This window comes from Pocillopora damicornis, chromosome 8, assembly GCF_964200805.1.
Source record: "Pocillopora damicornis chromosome 8, jaPocDami1.2, whole genome shotgun sequence".
NCBI classification, from domain to species: Eukaryota; Metazoa; Cnidaria; class Anthozoa; order Scleractinia; family Pocilloporidae; genus Pocillopora; species Pocillopora damicornis.
Genome location: NC_142677.1, coordinates 20,907,369 through 20,931,753, shown reverse-complemented (window position 1 = coordinate 20,931,753; position 24,385 = coordinate 20,907,369). Strand labels below are relative to the sequence as shown.

At 38.4% G+C, this 24,385-nt stretch overlaps 4 protein-coding genes and 1 long non-coding RNA gene across 9 annotated transcripts in view; 2 read left to right on the top strand and 3 right to left on the bottom strand.

Annotated features, from left to right (window-relative positions):
- The window catches only part of LOC113668641 (cation-independent mannose-6-phosphate receptor), a 32,117-nt gene extending 24,821 nt beyond the window's left edge, over positions 1 to 7,296 (bottom strand). The window contains exons 1-7 of the mRNA XM_027184580.2: positions 7,147 to 7,296; positions 6,737 to 7,007; positions 5,629 to 5,797; positions 3,903 to 4,201; positions 2,766 to 3,030; positions 1,482 to 2,210; positions 174 to 340 (exon numbers count right to left, since the gene is read on the bottom strand). Of these exons, the coding sequence (XP_027040381.2) occupies positions 174 to 340; positions 1,482 to 2,210; positions 2,766 to 3,030; positions 3,903 to 4,201; positions 5,629 to 5,797; positions 6,737 to 7,007; positions 7,147 to 7,265 (2,019 nt within the window). The 5' untranslated portion in view covers positions 7,266 to 7,296. The remainder of the gene's footprint in view (positions 1 to 173; positions 341 to 1,481; positions 2,211 to 2,765; positions 3,031 to 3,902; positions 4,202 to 5,628; positions 5,798 to 6,736; positions 7,008 to 7,146) is intronic.
- Positions 7,297 to 7,541: 245 nt separating this feature from the next.
- On the top strand, positions 7,542 to 8,642 carry LOC149041789 (uncharacterized). Its single transcript, XM_089213924.1, has one exon. It carries the CDS (start codon positions 7,867 to 7,869, stop codon positions 8,482 to 8,484), a length of 618 nt encoding a protein of 205 aa, XP_089070050.1. The 5' UTR covers positions 7,542 to 7,866; the 3' UTR covers positions 8,485 to 8,642.
- A 717-nt stretch (positions 8,643 to 9,359) lies between these two features.
- On the bottom strand, positions 9,360 to 15,488 carry LOC113668622 (myophilin). 3 transcript variants are annotated; one of them, XM_089213927.1, is made up of 7 exons: positions 13,055 to 13,211; positions 12,705 to 12,841; positions 12,198 to 12,331; positions 11,675 to 11,741; positions 11,026 to 11,130; positions 10,523 to 10,555; positions 9,360 to 9,797 (listed from the first exon to the last, which is right to left on the bottom strand). In XM_089213927.1, exons 3-7 carry the CDS (start codon positions 12,329 to 12,331, stop codon positions 9,771 to 9,773), a joined length of 366 nt encoding a protein of 121 aa, XP_089070053.1. In that variant the 5' UTR covers positions 12,705 to 12,841; positions 13,055 to 13,211; the 3' UTR covers positions 9,360 to 9,770. The 3 variants fall into 3 exon arrangements, with proteins under 3 accessions (XP_089070053.1, XP_027040364.2, XP_027040365.2); XM_027184563.2 differs by lacking the exons at positions 12,705 to 12,841; positions 13,055 to 13,211 and adding an exon at positions 15,331 to 15,488; XM_027184564.2 differs by lacking the exon at positions 12,705 to 12,841 and having other exon boundaries at positions 13,055 to 13,210.
- Positions 15,489 to 16,582: 1,094 nt separating this feature from the next.
- LOC113668580 (muscle-specific protein 20) lies at positions 16,583 to 21,251 on the bottom strand. Its single transcript, XM_027184512.2, has 6 exons — positions 20,437 to 21,251; positions 18,736 to 18,884; positions 18,133 to 18,217; positions 17,584 to 17,682; positions 17,175 to 17,207; positions 16,583 to 16,990 (listed from the first exon to the last, which is right to left on the bottom strand). The coding sequence occupies exons 1-6, from the start codon at positions 20,488 to 20,490 to the stop codon at positions 16,778 to 16,780; spliced, it is 633 nt and encodes a 210-aa protein (XP_027040313.2). The 5' UTR covers positions 20,491 to 21,251; the 3' UTR covers positions 16,583 to 16,777.
- On the top strand, positions 20,080 to 23,835 carry LOC149041788 (uncharacterized). Of its 3 annotated transcripts, none has more exons than XR_016188962.1 (3): positions 20,080 to 20,228; positions 22,444 to 22,530; positions 22,943 to 23,835. It is a non-coding gene; the product is annotated as an uncharacterized LOC149041788 (long non-coding RNA). The 3 variants fall into 3 exon arrangements; XR_016188964.1 differs by having other exon boundaries at positions 20,125 to 20,262; positions 22,943 to 23,083; XR_016188963.1 differs by lacking the exon at positions 20,080 to 20,228 and adding an exon at positions 21,405 to 21,587.
- Positions 23,836 to 24,385: the final 550 nt, after the last annotated feature.

The following is a 24,385-nucleotide window of genomic DNA, read 5'->3' as shown; positions in this document are numbered from 1 at the left end:
TTGTCTCATTTTAAGTACAAATTAGGTGCATTTGAAAACTGCATAGTTGAATTTACACAGTAGAAATAAATATTATTATAATGTTATTACAAATCTCCTAGGCATGAAATGACTGCAAGTAAGAAACAAATGACCATAGATTGCATATGAAGGCTAAGTTGGGTGTTTCTCACCTTCAATCGGTACTTGTATTGTGAATTTATATTATTCACAGCCGTGACAAAGTCATTTTGGCCCCAAGTTTTTTTGGCCAAAGGAGTAAGGTCAAATACATAACCAGCATCTTTATCTTCCACTCTGCAGTCCTGGCCAACATTCAAACCCAATGAACATGCCGCAGCTGGTAATATCATGGAATAGACAAAAAACAGTAAATGATTGTAAGTAGTTGTAATCATATCATTGCTAACTAGAGAGCTATACACTACATACATGAAAAAAGGAAGGAAGAATCAGGAGAAAAAAATAAATAAACAACATTAGTTATAATCCACAGGGGCTTTATCACCTAATCCTAGTTGAAAATCAGGAAAGGAAGTAATATGTTTTTGTTTTACCACTTGGAAGTAACTTGAAATACAATTTCAAACAATGGAGTTTACAACAAAGTGCTTTTTCACATTAAATGTATGTCTCTGGTCTGAATTCTTCATCAACTCACTAACAACAAACAAAACATGGCACTATGCACATGCACAAAAAAATTCCATCTTCATGTACCATTAACCCTTTACACCCTACCATCAGCATGCATTTTCTCCATTCTATTTTCTTAACATTTCCAAAGGTGCTGGCAACTTGAGAAGAATTTGTTTAATAATCAAGAGCTTATTTAGTTGATGATCACTTTTGATCCTTTTTTCTCATGTTCTTCAAATTTAATCCACAGGTGGTACTACATGTAGTCATGCTGGTCAGTCTTAGAGGTCAAAGGGTGAATGATAGTCTCTACATTTTTACACTTTCTATTAAAATCAATAAAAAAAACACTTACAACTCAAGGACCAAAAATACTACAGTCGAACCTCGATTATCCGGACTCGGTGGGACTAGGGTAAATAGTCCAGATAATCGAGAGTCCGGATAATCAAAAATATGAATATTAATGAGACAATTGGGTTATGATCGTCTCGTGTGTTTACATAACCCACGCTCATCGAACTGATCAAGCATGACATTCCCTTCGCAACAAAACAATACTGAACCAATCAAAATTCAGCTGAATGCATTAGAATGCTTCTTGTCTCTTTTTGTCTCCAAGCGCTCAATCTTTCGAAAGCGGAGTGGGTAATGCGCTGTTTTAAACACAATTTTCCTGACTTTTAGCATAATTTCTGAATTTTTTACCTCCTAAAGTTTTTAACATCTAAGGTCATTAATATTCATGAAAAAAACGGGACCAGAGAAAAAGTCCAGATAATTGAAAAATCCGGATAATTGATGTCCAGATAATCAAGGTTTGACTGTACCCCTATATCTACCTGTCCTCCACATGAACTCATAATGACATTCATCTGATGTATGTGTGACCAGAACAGGGGGACTTGACAAATCTCCTGTCTGACATAAAAATGTTATTGTGGATCTTATAAATACACTCTTTCCTGCATTGTCCTTCTTGCATTCACTACCCTGAATATAAACCAACTTGATAGAATTGTCTGGATTCAAAGTAGGTGGTTCTGTGTATTTCCCAAGGCTTACTACTTTTCCTTTGCTTTGATCAATCATACAAATAGCTGCTGAACTATCACACTGTTTGGCTTCAGGATGGCCAGTCACATGACCACAAACATTTATCAAAATATTTCTTTTAGCACTGATACTCTCTCCATCCACCGCAATCCAGTTGGTGGAATTTTCCATGCGCACAAGCTCAGAAAGATCATAGCGTACTCCCGAAGGGCTGACAACACGACACTGAGTCCCTGTGCGACGGCTAGGTGGACAAGCATATCTTGTTTCCCAGTTGAAGTAGTAAAAGCAGTAGCTCTCACTGTTAAAAACAGGTCCTGTGCCTATCTCAGCTGTGTAGTTACATATAAACATGATAATGGTTGTTCGATTGAGCCCATTTCTACATGCAGATCCATGCTCATAGGTTAAAGACAGCTGTCCATCAGCATAGCGTAGAGTTTGTTTTGATATAATACCAAGCGACTTTCGCCAAGATCCATCTTTCACTTCCTGGCAAACCGTTGAGTCTGATCCTAACAGAAAAAAAATATAACATATTTAAATTTCAGTGGTCTCAAACACAATTGAACATAAATAACTGTTGCTCTAATCTCATCATGTAATTTTATACCAATTCAAGATATTAATTCATCAGTGGTTATGAATTAACTCATATACCAAAAGAGCATTTTGCAAACATTTCAAGTAAGGATGTTATACATTCTCCGCATAAAGAGAAGCAGACACTCTGTTAACAGTGAAAAAAGTTTGAGTTTCCACTAAGATACAGTACAGACAGTTGCATATGAGAATACTTCAAAGTTATGCCTGAGATAATGACTGAGCCTTTTAAAAATAAGATGATTGCAATTCGACTCTAGCCCATTTCATTTGCTTCAGCATACATATCTTCTACCTTAATTATATGCATATTCAACATACATGTATTAAGCACTTAGGCTAGACAACCCTATCTTTCAAACTAGGTGCAACCTGCTAAAAAAAACTTGAAAACAATTAACATTCTTCCAAAAGCCTTCTAACAATTTGTCCTGTATGAAGCCCTTCAGTACATCCAAGAAACAAACCTTCACAAGGAAAGCTCAGACGACGGCAAACATTAATGTAATATATGTACTGAGTTGTGGAGCCAGCTCTAGTATCATTATAATAAACTTGGTAGTCATCCTCTTTGGCAGCAGCGAGCTTTGTCATATTGAAGTGGACAGAGTCATCGCTCAGGACACAGCTCGTGGTTTCCAGGATACTGGACTTCGCACATGCAAACTCTGTCTCCCAAAGAACTTCAAATGCACAATAACTAGCTTCTGTCAAAACTGGGCCTTTACCACCCTAAAAATAATATATACAGTGCCACTCATGAGTTATATGACTCAACTCAATCCTCAAGTCTCAAGTTTCAAGGTTTCAGTTTTTACACGTACCTCAATTTTTCAAGGATACTTAATAACAAATGGTACTCAACACAGTAAAATTCATTTTCTATACCCTTACTGTTGAAGGAAATGACCTTTGTCAAAACTAAAAGTGATGACACAAGGTCCAGCAGTTAGTTTTCACTGGGCTGAAAAACTTGCCATTAGAAAGGCAATAGTTAAAAGTAACAAGACCAAGCTTGATTTTGGATTGCTAAAAGAACAAAATAGGCAAAATTCATTCTCATGCATCAATTGGCCAAAGTATGTACAACTTTTCAGAATCACCCGTGCGGGGCATAATGTGATATCATTTCTGTTGTCAGCACTCCTATTGTCAAGGCCTCTCAACCATTGGTAAAATAACTCTTCAAGTCAAAGCATTCTTTGTATTCTAAGATGAGCAATAAAAAGCTGCATGGCCTGTTAGAACCCCAAAAGATACCAAAAACAAGGAAAAAAGGAAGAAAATAGAGAACAGTATTTGTATCATAAAATACCTATTGACTATGTCAGGTTCTGCAAAATATTACAATTGGCTCTCCAACATGACATACAGACATTCCTACGCTCAATCTGTACATGTACATCCTAACCTAGTGCTAAATATTTCACCACTTGGCCTTCCCACTCAGTTGATAAATACCTGTTACTTACTGAGTTAGAGGTCTTTACAGTAAGTTAGAGACCAGATTTTTCAGTTTGAAATAATGACCAATAATAGAACAAGTACTGACTGAGAGATAACATAAGCCCATACACAATAATTCTGTCAATGCTTATGCTTACCCTATTCCTGCCTGGGCACCTGAAGGTAATCGTGGTAGCAGGATTCAAATTTTTTGGGCAGCCACTCACAGTCTTTGTTGTGTTGTAAACAAGGACAATGTCATTCTTGTCTCGGAGTATAAGGCCACTTGTGTATGAGATGCTCCCAACATCTTCAGGTTTTTGAAAGTTTTTATCAACTCTACACACAGAACTGTTGGCTGGACAATGAATGTTATCATCTTTTTTAGGTTTTATTCCTCTACAAACATTGATGTAAAAAACAAAGTTTCCATCTGAAGATGAAACTTCATGGCCACCTGTAGAAACCCAATAAAAAATTTAATAAACATAATGAAATAAAAATATCATAATATCATTTCATGATGAAATAAAAATATCTAACCAAACCGTTTGCATCCAAACATCAGTCTCTATATTCTCCATACTGTGCTCTATACATTTCCTAAGGTGTTGACAAAGAGAATTTGTCCAATAATGAAGAGCCTCTTTGGCTAATGATCATTTCTTATATTCTCATGACCTCAGTGTGTGATTTAGGAGTGCTGTTATAAGGAGAGATTAGATGTTAGTCACTCTTAGGGGCCAAAAGGTTACTGCCCTTGCATTAAGTGATTAACATGTACCTTCTCCCTATAATATCCAAACATTATCAGCAAACAGGTGATAAGAATACTCAGACTTCTCACATAGAAGCTGTTATCTTGATCTAACACCAAATACTCATAACTAATTTACATGGAAATGTGTGAGAGTTAGAGGGGGAAATTAAAAGGGCATCTCTTTATAGTTTGCTTATGAAGACACTACTTACAGGGTAAATTAAAAGAGTGCATAAACATGAAGAAAAACTAGAGTTAGATGAGATGAGCATTTTTATTCATAGCTAAGAGAGTTTTAGAATTGACTATCACTAGACAAAAGTATTGTGCAAAAGTAATGCAAATGAAAATTGCCAAATTTTGGTAATTGTTCTTTCCAAATTTCATCGCACTTTTGTGCGAAAGTTTGTGAAGATTCTCACTTGCACTTTGCATCATTTTGCTTGAACATAGAGCAATATTTCTTCGAATTTTCATTACCAAACAAAAGTTTACAATAAATAGCTTGGGAAAGACAAAATAATTCTCAACCTGACATGCTTGATCTTCATGTCATGTAATGAGCATGAAACATGAGATTAAATTGTCTTTGGCACGGAAGATTTCAAACGTTTGTGCAAACTGTGTTTATCGTATTTTGATTAGAGCTACAATGTAATTGACAAAATAAAATTTTGGATTACAGAAAGAAGGAGAATTCAAGCAATTATTTGGGAAGCAAGTGTGACAAAAGTGTCCAACAAATTAAGGAAAGTGTAAAACAGAAGGGTAAATTGACTAGACAGCAAAACATGTTGAACTTACATGTAGTTGGATAAAAAAATTAATCCTGTCAGAGCTGTTTCTCATGCAGAGATCCATGGAACTTTTGTGATTAGTTATTGAGCTTTTAAATGTTCCCAAGCTCATGGAAATAGCTCTTTCTCTGTTTAAAATTCGTTTCAATTTACTAGAATACAGTGTGTATGCATGGTGTTTAAATTTTGAATTCAGTTCTATAGTGGATTAATGAATGCCTTGGAAAGTAAAGGTTGGGTGTTTAAGACATTCAAGACAGCCAAGGTAAAACTAGTCCACCTAACTTTTAAGTTGGAATAAAACAAACATCAATAAAATAATGTTACCTTCTGTTTTGATCAAAGGTGTTAGATCTATTATTTCCTTGTCTGTTCCATACAGTGAGCAAGGAATTTCTGGTCCAGGTTTTGTTTTACAAGCCTCATTAGTAACAAACTCAAAAACAGCCACACACTTCTCTTTTCCCACAAAGAGATCCACAAACTGAGGAGATCCCTATAAATTTTTACAATTAGAATACATTAAGGATATAATGATTTTGTAACAACTTCCTTTTAATTCACCACTGAATTTCTAAATTTTTGGTATTAGCAAGTCATACTATTCCCAAGGCAGCCATAAACTCTTTTAGAAATCTCCCATTTATTTGTAACATCTTTTCAACAGGTTCCACATCCTAATATCTTAGCCAGAACAAAATTACAGATTCCAAAAATAAAAAAAAGGAGTTTCTAAAGATAAAGACAAGATGATTTGGTTAATCCTCTGAGCTAGCAATGTAAATATGTCACCATAAAGAGTTTCTTAAGTTGTTGTTTCAGGCGTAAGCCCTTTGTCAGAATGAAGGTTCAGCAAGTAATCATGATAAGCTCAGGACAGTTGTTAGCTTTGAGAAAATATCTTAATACAGAGCTATTTCATTTTAATCTTAAATTTAATGGAAAAGGTAATCTAGTAAAGACAGTAATAAATATGACTAAAACAACCATCATCACAATGACAACTATACACTCAGACAGTAACAAGGATAATCATAACTAGTATAATGATAATGATTACAATGCGGGTAATAATTATGATAATAATAATCATTATTACCATAATAAATAATGGTAAGTAAACCAAGCGAAGTGAAATTTGTAGCACAACTTCCTAATTGGCTGAGGAAAAGTCTGCGAATCATGAATAAGTTGCAACAATGAGAACCAATCACATTCCAAGGATCACCGATGATTTCAAAATGGATGTAACAAAGACAATGATAGTGATAATGAAAGGGATGGATGTACTAACATTCTAATGACAAATCAAGTATCGTCAGAACTACCCTCCAAAACCAAACACAAAACAACAGGGTCAGGACGAACTGATTCTCCGAACAGTCACGATGTCTATTGTCCTATAAATACAGCAATTTTTGGATCAAATACTTACCAGAAACTTTCCACATCTCATAAAGATGTTGGTTTCCCATGCCTTATTATTTCCCATCTCGTTGCATTGTCCACCAGTAAAAATCAAATCGAAGCCTGAATCCCTTGTTGCATTTATCTGTCTTTTAGAGCCTAAATCCTGAAGAGTAGTACTATCAGCTGATGACGGCGAGCAAACGGCAGCCTTTGAAGGACAACTTTTTTTTTTTACTTTAGCGTTTCCACAGACATTGATATAATATTCCCTTTTGCTTCCAATAACCTTCCATGTCCTAAAATGGAAAAAGAAGGAAGCAGAGAAATACTAAGACGTAAGGTTTTACACCAAAACGCTTACGGAAGTTTCCGAGTTTCGATCCTTCAGGCATCAGATGTGCAATTCTCGTGTAACTCTTAAAAAACATTCCTTACCAATTTGTGATAGAGTATGTTGATATTTGACATTTACTCGGAAGATTTGCGTGTATGTACAACCCATAGAACAAAAATAAACAAGCTAAAACTTGAAAGACCCTCCAATGAGCCGCCATCTTGCCAGTTGAGTCATGCGTAATGCTGAGGTTACCAACAAAACCTGATTCTCATGTGACTGTCACGCGAACGCAAGGAAAGCGTGACTAACAGGAAGTGCAGTTACATACAACAAACGCAGTCAACAACGACGATAAGATAGAACATAAAACATGAAAAGAAAGGCACTACGTACCCAGGGTGGTAATGAATCGATGCTGGAAAGTAAATGGACGATAGAATAAGGCGGACTTGACTTGAACAGGAATAGGAACGGAGGACTGGGGAACGAAAATGGGAAAAGAGCTGATGTAACACTAAATGTGACGTGACAAAGCACTACGTGCTCCCCTCTCTAAGCCGCCACTCCAAAATTAAACGTAAAAACGGTGAGCCGGTAACGTTACACAATTTACAGTTATTTCCAACAGGCAACAACTAATTTTATTCCCTCTCCGTGATTTTTTTTTCCGCTAATTATGACGGCGCGTTTCCATGGTGTCATTGCAACCAAGTGATATGCGCGCGCAATGTCGTCATAGAGAGATCCAAGTGCAAAATTCTCCACCGAAAAAGGAACTTCCGTAATTTCGGGAAAGAATTAATAGGAAGACCCTAGAAATGTATCACTTTCCCAAATATGACGAGGAGCAGAGGAGAGAAAAAGAGGAACAGAGGAAAGAAAGAAAACGCGCGCGAAGGCGTCGACGAAAAGAAAAGATCCATAAACCAAGCTGGAAGGAAAAAACTCAGCAAGCAACGTTTCCTGTTCTTGTCGAAAGATCCAAAGCAAGTCCACCACTGAGGCACAGGACAAGAATTTACTTTTCTCCAGAGTTTGAAGCAATGCACAGTGCTCTTGACTCTGCAGAAAATAACGACAATGAGGAGTATTACGTTACAAGAGTAAGACCTCCATTGCCAGTCGGATCTGAGCTTTCCCATCAAACACGCACCAGAAAGAAAAAGAAAGCAACTAAAGTCGAAGAAGAACTCTCTCATTCTTTGTACCCGTCTTATTTAGAGACCCCCCCTTCCAGAAATGGAATTTTTTTCGCAACGGAAGCACCCACCAGAAACGTGGATCCCCTTCCCGCGAGGAGAAGCATGGAGAGTATGTTAGGTTTGGACTCGACTGAAATGCAGATGCGTCTCAAGAAACCGAACAAACTTCCTCCTATAGATAAGGAAAATAAATCACAACACACTGATGAATACCCCTGCATGAAGCGTTATTGACTGATTCTTGCCTTTGATTTCAAAATTTTAAATTCAGCTCTGTTATAAATTGGCAGTCATTTTTTGAGGAACAATAATTTTTCATTGTTGCGCTTTGGAGTAAGCTTCCTTATCATATGTCAAATGTTATGATTTTATTAAATCGGCGAGCACTTCAAGTCTCTGAATCTCTTTCTTTTTGTTTTCGACCGTGGTAAGCGAGTAAGTACGCATCCCTCGCCCAACGTTACTGCTACAGCTTTCTATGTTTGCTTCCTTACACGTATACATTTTTCTATAATTAACTTAGGTTCAAAGTTAATTTCCTCGAGATTTGCAAAGTTTGCATATCTTCCAGCCCTCGGCACCGTCTTTGTATTTCAGTTCCCGTGCTTTGGACGATTGCATACTTCACACCTCGATACCGTTTTTGTATTTTCCCATCCTTCTGTACCAATTGCGCATTTCCTTCCTTGTTACCGTTGCGTATTTCTCAGCTTACAACACCTAGCTAGTTGCATGCTTGCTGCTCTTGGCACTGACTTGTTCCATATTCTCCCACGATTAAAACTAGAGAGAATAGGGGCACAAAAGGCTTAACATTGGCTTTGTTTTCCCGCGCCTTGAACTGTGTACTAGATTGGTTAGAAATGTTCCCGCGCTTTCACTGGTTATATATCTTCTCGCGCACAACCGCGCTTGACACTGGCGACAAATTTGCCGCGCTTTGACTAGTTACATACCTTCCCGCACGCAACTGCGCTTGAAACTGGTTACACGTTTCCCGCGCTTACTTTGACTGCATGTTTTCCCCAGTCCCGTGTTTGACACGTCACACATGTTTTCCTGCGATTGGCAGTAATTACTTTTTTCTCCGTGCGGTAACATAACTCTTGGACCCACTTCAGGTTTAATACTTCTTTGCATAACTTTCATAACTTATTTCTTCACTGCGACACATAAAATTACTTTTCTAACCCAACACGTACACTTTGACCTCAACTTAAAGTTAATTTATCTTCACGTCAACGACGGGAAAGGTAAATTCCAAAATAAATATGATACTGTCTAACCACTCTTCCAGCCTCGATTCCGACAAAATTGTCCGCTAACTTAAAAACAATACTTTTAGACTGAAACTACGACAAGGCACATCATCCACAAAAAAAGGCCCTGAATAACGTTTACACTGCTAAGCTCTATCTCTGAAACAGGATGATTTTTCATGAAACAGATGAAAAATAAAATCTAAGACATGTCTAAGAGAAAATTACAATATACGCCAAAGAGAGCTTGAAAATGGTTCCTCATAGCTTGACACCTTTTTTCTCCGACTGAAAGAGAAAAATTAACTTGACATTAACTTAATTTTTAACATTGCGATGAAAAAGGATCCAAAATATAAATTTTGGCGGCCTCTTTCCTTAAAAAGGATAGCACACTTTTGTACTAAGGGCAGGCTTTGCAACTTTAGCGTTCTTCGATGTTTTTTGAAATTTCAGTCTTTTTACAACTTTCAGTCCTTATTATATCTTCTCTTTCTCTGAAATGGAGGTTATGCATCTTAAAAATATCTAGCCGGAATTTTTCTTAATTCATTATTTGCAATTCCCGAAAATCTACTTTACAAAAATAACTCAGTGTCTCTCTCTTTTTGTCTAAACTTCCCTTAGGCCCACTCCCCTCGCACGTCCGAATTCGTTTTGTTTCCTTTTCGTTTCCATTTTCCCTCCTGCGTCAAAAACCACAGCCTTTTAAAATAATTTAAAGTCTCAGAACTGACGGCCCTTTCGCTTCAAAAATCAATACAATTATTTAACCAAGGCAGCGCCTTGCTCCTAAGCTAAACCTGCCATCTTGTTTCCCTACTGAGAACAGAGGTGACTCGGTGTTCAGTGCGCTGGGTTGCATTATTGATTAAAACACTCAACTCCCACAGTGCATCTCTTCACCCGGGAGTGAATTCGGTGAGGGCGAATTTCATACGGGGTGAACTTGGGTACTTTATATAAATTGTGTCTACAAACAACATTGGCAGATATATTTATTAAGCTCTTACCTCTATTTTCAGCCATTTCAAAGCAATAAGAACCTGCAAACAAAAAAATTTCCAAAGTCTGAGAAACTCCAGGCAAGTACTCAAAACGCTTGTATTTTTATTCAGAAGAGAATTTAAGGTGCCCCAAATTGACTCGGGCCACGGAAGAGGATACGGGGTCGGCTAATTGCAATTAATTGATCTATTGCTTGCTCAGAGCGCCCTTCGATTGAGTGCCGTAAAAACAAAACCAAGATTATCGCTACGAAAAACTAGAAGAAAGAAAAATACTCTTAGAACCAATGAAAAGTCAAAATAAAATGAAGCAAACTGCCCGTAGCGCGGGAAAATACGGGTGAACAAGTCGTTTTAGTTTTGCATCTGTTTGGTGAGTTTTTAGTGGCTTCTTCTGATATTTCCCTTAACACGAAACAAGGTAGAAATACACCCTGAACTTTAACAATCTTTAACTTTGAAAGGTGTTTTCATTTTATAAGCCCAAATACGACGGAGTATTTACTCACTTGTGGAACATTTTGTTTCTCGTAGAGATCTACTGTGACAAATATATACTCCGCTTGCACACCATACTCTCTCAAAAAATCACTAAACCACCCAATGTTTTCCATCTGCGAAGAGGATCAAAAAACTGTTTAAGAGAGCAATGAGATAGAATATTGTTGCAGCTAATATGAATTCAGGAGAAAATACTTTGATGTATTCATTGAGGAAACTAGCAAAATTCATTACAAATAAATCTCTTATAACCGAACTAATACAAGCATGTAGTTTGGTATGTTCTATGTCGCCAATTCCACCGATGAGAACCTCTCTACTTGAAGTAGGCTAATTGGTACTCGAAACTGAAATGAGAGTACTGAAACTAAATTTAAAAAGCTGAAGGGTACGAGCATTTCCTCCTTCTCGGCAAAGTTGGTCCCGCAGGTCAAAAAAAAACAAAACAAAACAAAAGGCAAAAAAAAATATCGATGTTAGCGCATAGCGCAGAACACCAAAGTACAAGGAGGCGCGCTGACATCAATTTTATTTTTTCCCAGTTTCCCGACTGTTCTTAGTCTAGAAAAGCTTTAGGGTAAAAAAGTATAACCATTCTAAAATAGAAAAAGCGACTATTTTCTACAATGGACACGCATCAAATTTGCACCGACATACCTTGTGAAATGGCATCTTCATTTTGTTTATTTTCTTTATTGTGCCTGGTTTTATCTGATTGGCTAGCCTTCACTCATCGCAAGATAAAAATGAAAAAAACCAATGTAACAGTTTAAGTAACATGAATTTCTTCAACTTGAATTGAAAATAATTTTCCAAATAGGAGTTTCCGAATTAGTAAAGTATCCGTGTGAAGATTGGTTAAGGCAACACAGGGGTCAAACGTCGGGCATGCGTCAGGGAATCAATTTCGGTCGGTAAGTAGGCCTGTTCCTATTGTGCTCAGCAACGTTTGAGTAACTTTTTACATTTATGCAATTTTTAGCAACATCGAGCAAGTTTTTGCCTATCTGAGCAAAATATGGGTTTAGAGCACATATTCAGCACGAAAAAGTGAACGATTTCCTACGCCAAATGTCAAAGAAAAACAAAAAGAAGCAACCTTTGTCTTGAAAAAATAAGCGAAAGAAATTTGAAACGTTCATGCCTCTGTGACTACACAAACAAAATACTCAGACATTACTTGCAGAGTGTTTGACCATCGTTCAACGTCTCAGCAAAGGAAGTAGGATCGTCCGAGGGGACAGATTCTCCTGTGGCCCTCTGAATCCAAGCACAGATGTCCCTCGCCGTCTCTTTGTCCCACTTAGAGGCCATCTAATTGACAGGTTGAGAAATATTGATTCTTAAAGCTTCAGTCTATGCTGTTTTATAGATCAGTAAAAAGTAAAAATAAGCGAATTTTTCGCCGCAGATACGCACAGTGATTATTCTAAAACCTCTTTAGTTTTGTTTTGAAAGTTTTACTGAATAGGATTAGATGAAAATACAGTAATAAATAATTAATTAAAGAAGAAGCTTTCATTCCGCTTTCCGTCGAACGTAATCAGAGTCAAACATGCGAATATTAGTTGAGAGAGATTTCGGATATCTCTATACAATTCTCTAAACAAAGCGGCAGTTCCAAAAGTAATCTATTGCTTTTGTCACCGCTTTCTTTTATCAAAGAACCGTATACACAATAACATACGGGATTGTAACTAAAATCTTGCCAACTTCTTTAGCAAATAATTGTTCATGGTATTATCCACATCAAAACAATTTCGGTTTGCTTCGTATCTAGCGAAGTAAAGTTGACGTCCTCTGACTTGTACCTCCTTAAAAACCCTAAAAACCAACGCAGTTAGTAGAATTAGAGCGAATTGAGGAAATTGGTCGCAATTTTTTCTCGCTAAACATAAGTATCTGAACTGATACCAACAATCGTTACTGACAAGCTCGATTGATGCCATGCTTGGCCATGCAATTTTCAAAAGCTAGGATGTTTACAGTAGTAATACAAAAACTTTACACATGTTAAAAAAAAGTTTAAAACTCTACCTTACTAAAAAATGAATCCTGCGAATTCGTGGAGCGCGAGTAAGTTTGATATAGACGATTACATGTAATGAGTGTACCTACTCGAGTTTCTCGCGCGAGTTATTTTTTACCGAGCCCAAAATAATTTGCATTGAATTGAATAAGCAAAGTTAAAACAAAAGTTTTACAATTAGCATCATTGAGCAGGTCTGTGATGAGTGAATTTACATGACAAAAGCAGCACTTATCACAGGGTAAATGCTACGGTGCCAAAGAGCTACGTTGTAATTGTTAGCTGAAAAAAAAAGGAAAAAGAAAAACAACGACTATATTACTCCAGATATGGCTTTGAAAATGCAGTTGTAGGGGAAAGGTTTAAAAAAATGTTGGCCGCCTAAACGTCCACGTAAGGGGTGCCTCTCTCTCGAGTTCTCCTTCCTCGCTATCACCATCTCCAGTTGCTGGTATCTGACCTATAAATATTTGAACTTTTAAAAGTGACCTCTTTGTTAGACTTCAATATTTTCTGATCCAGAAAGGCCATTTCACTGATTTCGTCCCATAGTAGAGTTTCTCAAAAGCCCGTATTCGAGAGGTTTGTAATTGTTCTGTATCTTTGGAAGTTGTGAAAGTTTTGATACAAAATCTTGTGTAATTTGCTAAAGAAATGATTGCGCTCTCGGACTCTCTTGAAGACGGAAAAGAAGACTAGGGACCGCAACTGACAAAAGTACAGTTTCGGTTTGGAAGTTTCTAAAATTTCCCTACAGTAACGCCCCACCCACCGTATCCCCCCACCCACCGTATCCCCCCACCCACCGTATCCCCCCACTCACCGTATCCCCCACCCCCTCCACGTGGAAACAACAGCTAAGCAAAACAACAAGCTTTCCCTTACCCGTGAGGACTGGGGTATGCGTCACGGGCCATCAAAACGCAGATGACATTGACCTTATTCTTCGGTTTGCCCGTGTTGCTTTTTCTTTATTTGCTTCGCTGCTCTCTTCCTTCTAGCAGCAACATGAAAGTAATAGCTTTTTCAAGACTCAGCGAGTTTACCACCGTCGAAATTCCATGCATGCTGGTTCAGTGGTTACACGCATTAATGAAAACCCAAAATCAGCGTCGGCTATCTTGACATTTCCATACATGCAATCACACTGTGAAAAGCTGATTAAGTGGACTGATTAAGTCTGACATCCTATTGGGATGTTTTGACCCATTCAACTCTACTGGGGAGTCTGGTAGTCTCGAAGCGAGAAAAACACAATACTGGCCAAATGATCTGCAAGATATATGCCAGGTGTTCTTTCCCAAATTCATGGCGGGAAAAAGAGTGCCAGTTACTTGCTGTCACTCAAGTCAACTCATGTTTGAGCAATTCGATCAATATTTAATTACCTCAGTCAATATGTATAGCGTTCTTGCGACGGATTAGTCTTATGTGGTTTCAAGAGAAGAAAGCAGTTCTTTGTTAAGTTTTATGGTTCTAAAGTTTATCGTGTAAACGAAAAATCACACATAATCCAAACCTGCATTCGTGACTTATGCTTTGTTTTAGTTGGTGAACAAAAAGTATTGCTGTATTGTGAATGCAAATGTTAATCCTTAAATAATTTATTCGAGACCACGCGTGAAAGTACGAATGATCTATTGTTGTCTAGAAAACCTCGAAAAAAATCCCGAGGAACAATCCCGAAGAAGATATCGAATTTACTAACACAGCTTACTTCTCGAGGCAAGAATTTCTTTCCCGATTGAGAGTAAAATCTACCACTAAGAGCCGAAAGCAAGGAACAGATGAAAATGTTGCATCGTGACTTGCAATTTCACTTGCCTCTTGTGGGAAGCCGTTTTACTACCAAATTTGTTCAAGTCCGTATTTTGATAAATCGCCAGTTGTGATTAACTCGACAAAAAATATTCCAAGGTGTTACATTCAAATCGGATAAAAAAAATTACCTCAGACAATTTACCCAAACAAATGATTTTCATAGTCAATCGAGAAAAGAAGGAACAATATTTGTATCGTTCCCATGCTGCGCTCCACGCTCGCACATTTTAACCTTCAAATTCTACAACCCAGTGTTTACATAGGAAGGAAAATGCAGATAAACTAGAATTAGTCTACTATCAGTTGACGAGTTCGATAATTCTACAACCAGATGGTAGCTGGTGCCCTTCCTTGAAGAGCTTCATCGTAAACAGTCAATTAAGCGGTTTATTCAAGCCCACGGAATCCTAATCACTACTACATCTTTGAGCAAAGAGCCTAAAACTTCAGCTACAGAAATTACCTTGCCTTTACTGTCAGCTGCGGATGGATGAAACGGTCGAAAAGCCATCCTTGGGCAAGGCTTGAGTACTCGATCGAAATAATCTGTCGATTAAGCAAAGTACTGTGTCGGTCGCAAATGTTATGTGTCACGCCTCTGTCACGCCCGTCTAAGGTACGACTTACCGCCACGTGCACAGGCTTCCGCGGAAACTGTGGACTTTCACATGAAGACAGTCATAGCCTCATGCCTCTGGTCAAGGGATACGAAGAAATATCGGGGAGAAACAAAACCAAACAAAAGAAGAGATCTCTGGGAGATTTCCACGCTTGATTTTCAAGTTCGTGTTCTCCCAGCCAAGGTGGGGAGGGAAGGTAAAGCTTTTGCTATCTTTGAGTTTTACACCGTTTTAACAACATAAAGGAAAATTTTATCTTCTCAGAAACATCAAACCACAAATGCGATGCCAGGAGAAATGACTCTGGTCACGGTTTCCCTGTCTAATCTTTCAATAACTCTTCCAGCGATCTATAGTTGCATGGCTAAGAGGCCGAACTGTGGGCAACAAGTGCAGTGGTCTTTTGCAGTCATTTTCCATATTGAAACGTCAGTTTTAGAAACTCTCAACGTGGTATATAAGCAATTTCCCCCCCCCCCTTCCACCTCCCCCGCCCCTCCACCCAGATGCCATGCAGTATGTGGGAGATACGATTACTAGACAGACACATCGTTAAGTTAAAAAAAATTATAAAAAAAATAATAATAATAAAAATACCAGATGGCCAGCTTTTCGGAGTGTATTCAACTCTATATTTGTAAAATTTGTTTCTTTAATGTTTTTAATAGCGAGAGTAGGAAAAGATAATTTCAAAGCCTGAAAGCGCTTTCAAAACAGCCGTGGTTTATAAACCAACACTAAAGTGACATCAGCCGCTATCAATCAAAGGAAAAGCCACGAGAAGCGAGCTAACGAGAGCACGATTGGGATGACGTAACTGGCGTCGAGCGCGGGAAAATGTCGGTAATCCAGGAGTATTTGGTTTCAGTAATGCTGAATTGGGTGTCGCGAGCAAATCAGTTACACAACGGCGAAAACTGCCGAGAAGATTTTGGATTAATTTGGACTGAAAATCAAAAACCACTCCACTGAAATTAAGTGAGATTGCTTTGCTTGTTACCTGAAAATTACAAGTTGGATAATCATAAATCTTTGACGGAAGTTTTTTGAACAATTAACAGTAACGGTGGTGCATTAAATAAGATCAGATCAAGGTTTTCAATGTATGTATTAACTTTTATTGGCAAAACATTTCTTCACACAGCATTTGGTAGGAGAAAACTGCTAATTCAATTGAACTAAATGGTTTGTAATTACTCTCAGCGAAATGTTGAAAAGCAATGCAACTTCTTGTCAAGTATCGAAAGGAAAAAAAACTTGATCCCTCTTCGAAAACGGCATATGAAAGTTTCACTTGTCGTATGTTCCCTCAGATCCCACTCCAGCAATTTGCCTACCAAGGCCGAAATTTTGCCCACTCTGCGAGGCCAATTTGTTGGTACCAGCTTGAAGACCGATGTGCCCCTCCCGGCCGGCTTTGACCTGCTCCTCGGTAAAACCTCTTTCATTTTTCTCTGCTATCTTAGGTCCAAGGGCGGGGCCGCCATAACCTTTACTTTGGGCCTGCACAGTGTTCCCAAAAATAATAATATGGAAAAGCATAAAAGAACAATAAAAATAAAAAAAATACTCAAAAAAATTTTTTTATCCTTTTTTTGTTATCCGTTATTGTTTTTGTTTTCTTTAGCAAAAAAGGGGTAGAATTTGAAGCTATGTTATCGCTGTGTTAGTAGACAGGGAGACTCACCGTACTTCCCAACTGGCATATTGTGTTAACGACCTTAAAAAGAAAAAAAACAGTCATGTCAACGTGACAAATGCAATCTCCCTCGAGAGAGGAGACAACTTTTGGTTGTTGGTCAGTTTCTCCTTCTGTTTGTTGATCTGTGTGTCTTTCAGCAGCATCTAAGCCGCCCCTCAGACTATCAGTATGTCAGTCTGTTTGTCTTCTGTAATACATTAGAGAAGATTTATGGCCAGCTTTCACTAAAGAAAATACGGCTGGTTTACAAAGAATATCTTGAAAACTAATTACGAATGACAAAATGTTTGTGTTTTTAAAGAGAACAAAAAAAAATAACTCATTATTCATTGCCCTTTAATTAAAAGGGCTCCTGCTTAAAGCATGACGAATTTTGTGCTCAATACGTTCTTACCGCCATAACGTTCTGTTTCTGGTACAGATACGGAGTCGAAAAATGGTCCTTAACGCCATATTGTTCACAGAAGGATAAAAACTTCTCAATATTTTCTTTCTGTCGAAAGATAACACATGCAAGGAGTCAGTCTATGCGAAAAGGGGGCGAGCGCTGGATCATGCGATTCTTCGGTCAACTTAATCTCCCGCCCCTCCCGCGATTTACCTCACAGTCACTCCGCCTTTTCGCCCCGTCCCCAAAAATGGAGTGTCTGTATCTGTAACATTTATCATGCGCGAATACAGATGGTACTCGTGACTACTCTAATGATGGTGTTGATTCCCCTCTTGGGTTAGAAACAAAAGAGACAAATTTTGTACTCGAGCCGAGTGGCCCAACCAGTTATTCCGGTTTCCAAGTTACATGAAGCTACAAGGAGTATCACCACTCTATAGCAAGGTAACGAAGTTTAATAGCCCCATATCTTGAGGTTCAAGAGGAAAGCTTCTCTAAAAGTGAGTCCAACGAGAAGAAGCCACTCCAGCTGTACAATAATGCAATTCTTACCTCTTTGGTCGCCCTCATTGCAGGATTTGAGACTTTTGAAGTGTTGTTCATTTTTATTGCTCCAGGTTGAAGTTTGTTGGCGAGTCTGTGTCAAGGAAAGTTAGTATTACTATGACATTACTACCGGCAGGAGCCCATCACTACTACCGGCACCCTTCTGTACCCTTCTCTTAGAGCGAGGTTGGTTTCTCCTTAAGAGAGGGCTACTAAAAAAAAGTTCCTCTGCTTTTAATAATTTATTAATAATTATCTCTTCTATCACAAATATCTATGCTGAAACGTCGTTAATTAGTTGAAGTATCCCCATCCCCCACCCCCACCCCCACCCCCCCCCATCCCCGCAAATTTCTTAAAGCTAAAATAAAAAGAAGTATTTGAAATCTTAGGTTGAATTCACTTTCGGAACCCTGAAGTGAAAGGGTGAAAAATAACCGTTTGGATCGTCGTCGGACTGTCGCTGCTTCATCTGGTACCCAGATCTCACTCGGGTTACTGGATAGACAGTTATGTACTGCTTTAATTCGAAAAAGACCGTTCATTGTTTCATTCGTGACGCATGTGACACCTTTTCACGACAGATCACTTTTTATTATGCAAACATACTTGCAAAGCACTTCGCCACTCTTCAAACCGTCTGCAAACGAACTTCCGGGAGGGTCATCGCACTCTCCCCACTCCACTGGTTCCTCAACAACGTCCTCGATCCAGTTCCTCGCGTCCAACTCCACGCTCTTGTCATACTTTGCATCAAGCTGGAAAGTGACCATTTTAAGTGTGGCGTTATCGGTATGTGATATAGAGGAAGATAACCTTAACAATATAAAATTCCGTTGAGGAACAGAAGTTTGTTTCCATGACCGAACCATAGGTTATTTAGGGTAATTAAGTGTTACAAACTGAGTTGATAACGTAAATTGGCCGCCGTAAAGAGTTTCAAAACTGAAGTTTCGAGCTTCAGCCCTTCGAATTGCTCTTACCCTCCTACTGACGCAGCACCACAGTTTCTTTAGAAACTTACCCCCTTTATTCACATTATTTAGTTTAATCAAATCCACCACCAGATACCCTGGCTCCAATAAGCTGCGCGCGACTAAATATACAGTCAGAGGGTACAGTTCGAAAACGTTTTAAAACAATTCTATACATTTTCCCACAGCAGGAAATTTTAAATCAATCAATTTTTTGATAAAATGCTGGTAAAAAAAACATTAAAACAACAAAATAATTTCTAGGCTTATTTTCGAATTCCCAAATCTTCATGACACTGAAATACTAAAGGAAAAAAGTTAGTAATGAAAAGGTGACGGAATGATGAAAAGCTTAATTAGTGAAAATCAATTTTGTTGTGATCAGTTAATTAAAAGAAAGCTTGTTAATTACGCAGCATGTAATCTGACAGTAGTCTACTTCTGTATCGCAGTTCGAAATGCATAATAAAGTTTTGATAAGTCATGGCGTACATCTGGATTTTCCAGTATTACGGTGTTACTCATTTTTCGATGAAAAAAAAATCCTGCATTACCGTATCGTAGTAATTTCAAATCCTGTGGTAATTTTTATTTGTGCCATCAAAATATAAATGTAAGGTAAAATGAAACTATTTGCACCGTTGCGGTTTCATGTTTAGAGGGCCCTTGTGCAGTAATTCCTGAATTAACTTTCTCGTTGTCTTCAAAACTAGATTTTGAGCTGATGTTAGAGGCATAGATTTAAAAATATGCCAAATAGGATTTTAAACAAGGGGTGGGAATTTCATCAGTGACTTGAAATCAATATGTAAGAACGAACAGACAGAGATAATCGACAGTAAATCGACTTGATCTCCAGTATATGCAAGAATGTAATTTGTGATGTCTCCATCTGTGTGTAAATCATGCATGAGTGTGAAACGTTTTGACGTGTTATTATTTTATAAACTTTTCGCCCGGTGGTTTTCCCTTTTTTCAGATATTTTTTCGCGGTTTTGCGACATTCGGAACTCCCTAATATCACTTTGTTTTAGAGAATGAGGAGGAGAACTGGTGAGGTAATGTATTAGTGGACGGTAGCTCCAAAGAGAGATCATATTTGGCATGGGAAAGACTGAGTTCTTCAAGGTAAGAAGAAATAGGATGAAAGTGTCTTTACGAGGTAGGGTTCCAGATAAGCTTTTTTGATTTAACATCTAACTTCATTTTTTTGAACAGTACAACGAGAACTAGTCAGTTTCCTAGCGGATCGGATTGAATTCGAATCCATTGTCACAAAACAATGAAAACAAATACCAGATCTGTAATATGTTACTATATAAAATATAACTTTTACCTTCCTTTGGACTTCTGCTGAAAAGCCGTAAGATCTTCCTTTCCCCTCTGCCATGTCTTACGCGTACCTATAGAGACGCTATTTTTGTACGCGTTTTGCCAGGAGTTATCGTTCAGCTTTCAACAGCCGGACACACAACACAGATATGCAAAGAATGAATTCTGTACATGACTTCGTAATCAATTGATAACTCGCTGCGTTTCGCTACAGCTGTTTTCGATAATAGGATTCAAGAAAGATTCTTCTGTTCAGATCTGTTCACTATTTCTTCCTTGTAACTAGCTAATAATGTCTGAGTAGCTGGTTTATCGAAATAACTTATTCGACACATAATATTAATCTTTTTACTCGGATGCATTTTTTCCAAATTTTTTTTGAGTTTATATCCCAAGACATGACTGTGGGCCGGTTGTTTCATCAACCTTATATGGACATTAAAAGGCTAGATTCTTTAAGAATCGATCGTACTTAGTATTAAAAGGCATAACGCCGAGTTAATTTGATTCCATAGAAAGTGCTAGGAGTACATTTTGAAACTCCCATGCATACATGCCCATAGCTGGGAAACTCTTTCTCGCTTATTTTTAAATTTTTGAGCATGTAGAAAGTTGTATCCTTACAAAGCAATGCCATGCACTTTTTTGAAGCCCTTTTCTCGTGCCCGACAGCCAATACATTTCTTGGCAGGCTGGTCTTGAGAAAATGGAATTCAGTCCAAATACATCATTTTAACAAATTGTGTCAATGAGGAGGTTAGGCGTGGGCTTACAGCCCCGGTGGTGCACGTTATGTCAAGACATCAACATTTTCAATGCAAATAACATTTGTAAATATCGTTATTTACTTGCGAATGATTGGTGCGGAACTGATCCCTAAAGCTAAACTGTAGCCAAGTGATCACAGAAATAAAACCCTAAAAAAAAAAGTCTAAAAAAAAGTTCTAGCTTTAGCACGGCTTGCACCTGTCCCTCCAGAGCACCGGCTATAAGCGCATTAGTTCATCATCCACTGGTAACCATCCCATCTACATTACATGCACATGTGCAGCGGGCTTCGTTAGAAGAGTACCAGTGGACCAATTTGTGTTCTATTTTTCTCTCAACGCTGGCCAGAAAAAGCTGATCAAAATGACATCTGAGACGAAAAAAAAGGTACAAACACTAGGTTATTTCAAAGAAACAAACAATTTTTCATGGATGAGTTATTTCAACATTATAGACATGTTGAAATCAATACCGGGATTACACTGGCAGGTTATAATCTAACAAAGAAATCTTAATAGGAGACGCGAATTTGTTTTGTCAACAAAGCCTCAAAATTAACTTTATGAAGGAGAAACACATGGTTCCTTTAGCGTGCAATAGCTGATTTTAATTCCTACTTTGAAGAGAACAATACGACGTAAAAAGCGGCGGGTTTCTTGTTTGAGGCAACTAAGCAGTGATTCGAGGCCAACAATCTCAATAGAAGTACCTGTTTTAAAAATTTTTTTAGCCATAAATAAGATAATGTTAAGACCGTCTGTCTTTTCTCAATTCATAAGTAACAAATTGAAATGTTATTGCATTATTTTTATTATTATTATCATCATAATCACTTTGAGGGGTATTGAGTAAATAAACACTGACGGAAATGACAACAAAACAGTCTGAACAACCAGGTGAGGGTGCGAGCGGGCCAGAATACATTTTAGCCCGCAAAATGCGCCGCAATGCCTAACAAAGGGATAGCGATATTTATTTTTCAACGAAGTCTTTTTGACATTTTCGAAAGGAAAGCAAATGTTAATCGAGTGTCCTATCCTTTTACATGGCTACTTTTTTGTCTGAATTGAGTCCTTAATGAATAGAAACACCCGCCAATTACGATTCGTGGAGGGAGGGGTAGGGGAAAAACGATCTCCTATCTCCGCGTCAAATGCATGTATTACATTAAGGCATAATTAAGAAACATGGTCACTCTTGAGGGTTTTCTGAGTAAAATCTTCCTGTAACACTTTTGTTTTAGGTTTTCCACCCAATTTCAGCGACAGTTCTCCTTATGGCTTTTTTTCTGGTGCTTGCATCTTCGACAAACGACAAAAAATCAAAAAAGGTATATATCTCGAAAAGTTATTGAATTCGAATTTTACATAAGAATACAACAGATCAAACGAAATGAAATCTGGGTCGTGAATCATTCCAAGAGAACGAAATGGAGAGTTTAATGAAGGTCATGTAGCGGGAACATGTTGCTAGGAGATATTTCGAAAACATTATGGGCAGGTCTGGTCTCGGGCGGGAATATTTTGGACCCGTAACATACTGCCTTCCTACAATGTAACACAGCGGTCAAACGTTTGTGCATGTGCCAACGTTGTAATGGCTTGGAAATTTCGCGCGGGAAACTGGCGCGCGGCCGGCCAAAATTGATCCCCCTTGTGCATGCCCTATGTATAACCACTGTGTTTACGATGTATGCCACACCACTCACCGACCAAGACATGTCAATCATCATTATCTTTTAGGAAGAAAGTGAGGCAGCGCTTGAGCACAAAGCCCGGGTTTGGATTGATGCTCTACTGGATCATATAGAAGAAAAACACACACAAGAAACTGAGAAAGACTTTCAGAAAATTCTTGATAAAGGCAAAGAAATCGTGATCGAATAAGAGGATTGATAATTCAAGACGAACCCAGGGCCAGCTATCAGGGACCAATAGTTATTTATAGCCGGGGGGTGGGGTCAGAGGATTTTTCGTTATTTATCGCCGGGGGATGGGTCGGGGGATATTTGTCATTTATCGCCGGGGGGTGGGGTCGGAGGATTTTTGTTCTGTCACGACAAAATTGCCTGATTCCCCCATAATGCTCTATAATATTCTTATGATCCCCTCTAATTGGCTGTTACTTGGCAGTTTACTTTCTTTAGCCCCTTCTATATACTCTGTTGGTGAAGACTGACCCCCCCTTTTTCCCCTCCCCGAAAACAATGTGACCCTCAAAATCTCCCGACCCCCCTCCCCTGGCGATGAATATTGAATGGTCTCAAAGATGCGTAAACGCGGCACCCCTAAATCTTCGATGTTTTCGCTAACAGAGAAAAATTTACCGAATGCTGTTCACCTTTTGCTACTTTTATCACCACTTTTCACCTCTCAAAGTATTACAAGACAAATCATATGCAAAGTTTTACTTTCCTGGAGCGAATTTTAAAACGAATTCAAGAAAGACCGAACAATCAAATCACTTTCGGGTCTCTAGTTTGACTGAATATACGTCATTTTGGTTTGCGGATCACCTTCACCTAGGGTCACAAGGTTAACTCGAGAGAATTCAGTCAAATGCCTTTACTTTCGCCGCCAAATGATTGGTTCGTCTGTGCCAAGAGAACCAAATAAATGTTTGGGAATGTTTTGAAGAATTTTAGAATTTGTTTAACCGTTGGAAGTCAAAGTATTTCCATGCTAATCCTCGATCCTTGAGCGTAAACCTCTCCGGCTAAAAGAAACGATGGGTTTACGGGACCAGAGTGCTTATGACCCGGTAGAAAAAAAGTATAATTATCATTCCCGCCATCTAAGAAGTTTAAAATTTGTTGGGAAAACTTTATGAGATGTTTTGGTTCCACTTAATACTTTATATATTTTCTGACGTGATCATCATCCTTGCACGCAAGCATAAGCTTAGTTGTAATTGGGTGCACACAAAAGCGCGCTCCGTCCGCTGAACATTTTGCTATCACTATCTCTTCTCGACGTGCCAGGAAGCATTGAACCAATATCAGTATCTAGGCAACTGCCCACCTACCCCTCCCTTAACCCAACATTAACCCTAAGTTGTTATCAATTGACTGTTGTTGGGTTAGGGGAGGGGTAGGTGGGCAGTTGCCCAGATACTGACATCAATCCGAAGCATTTAAGGCCGTCCACTCGACTGAAAAACATACAAAGAGCGGGAAAAGTTTGTGC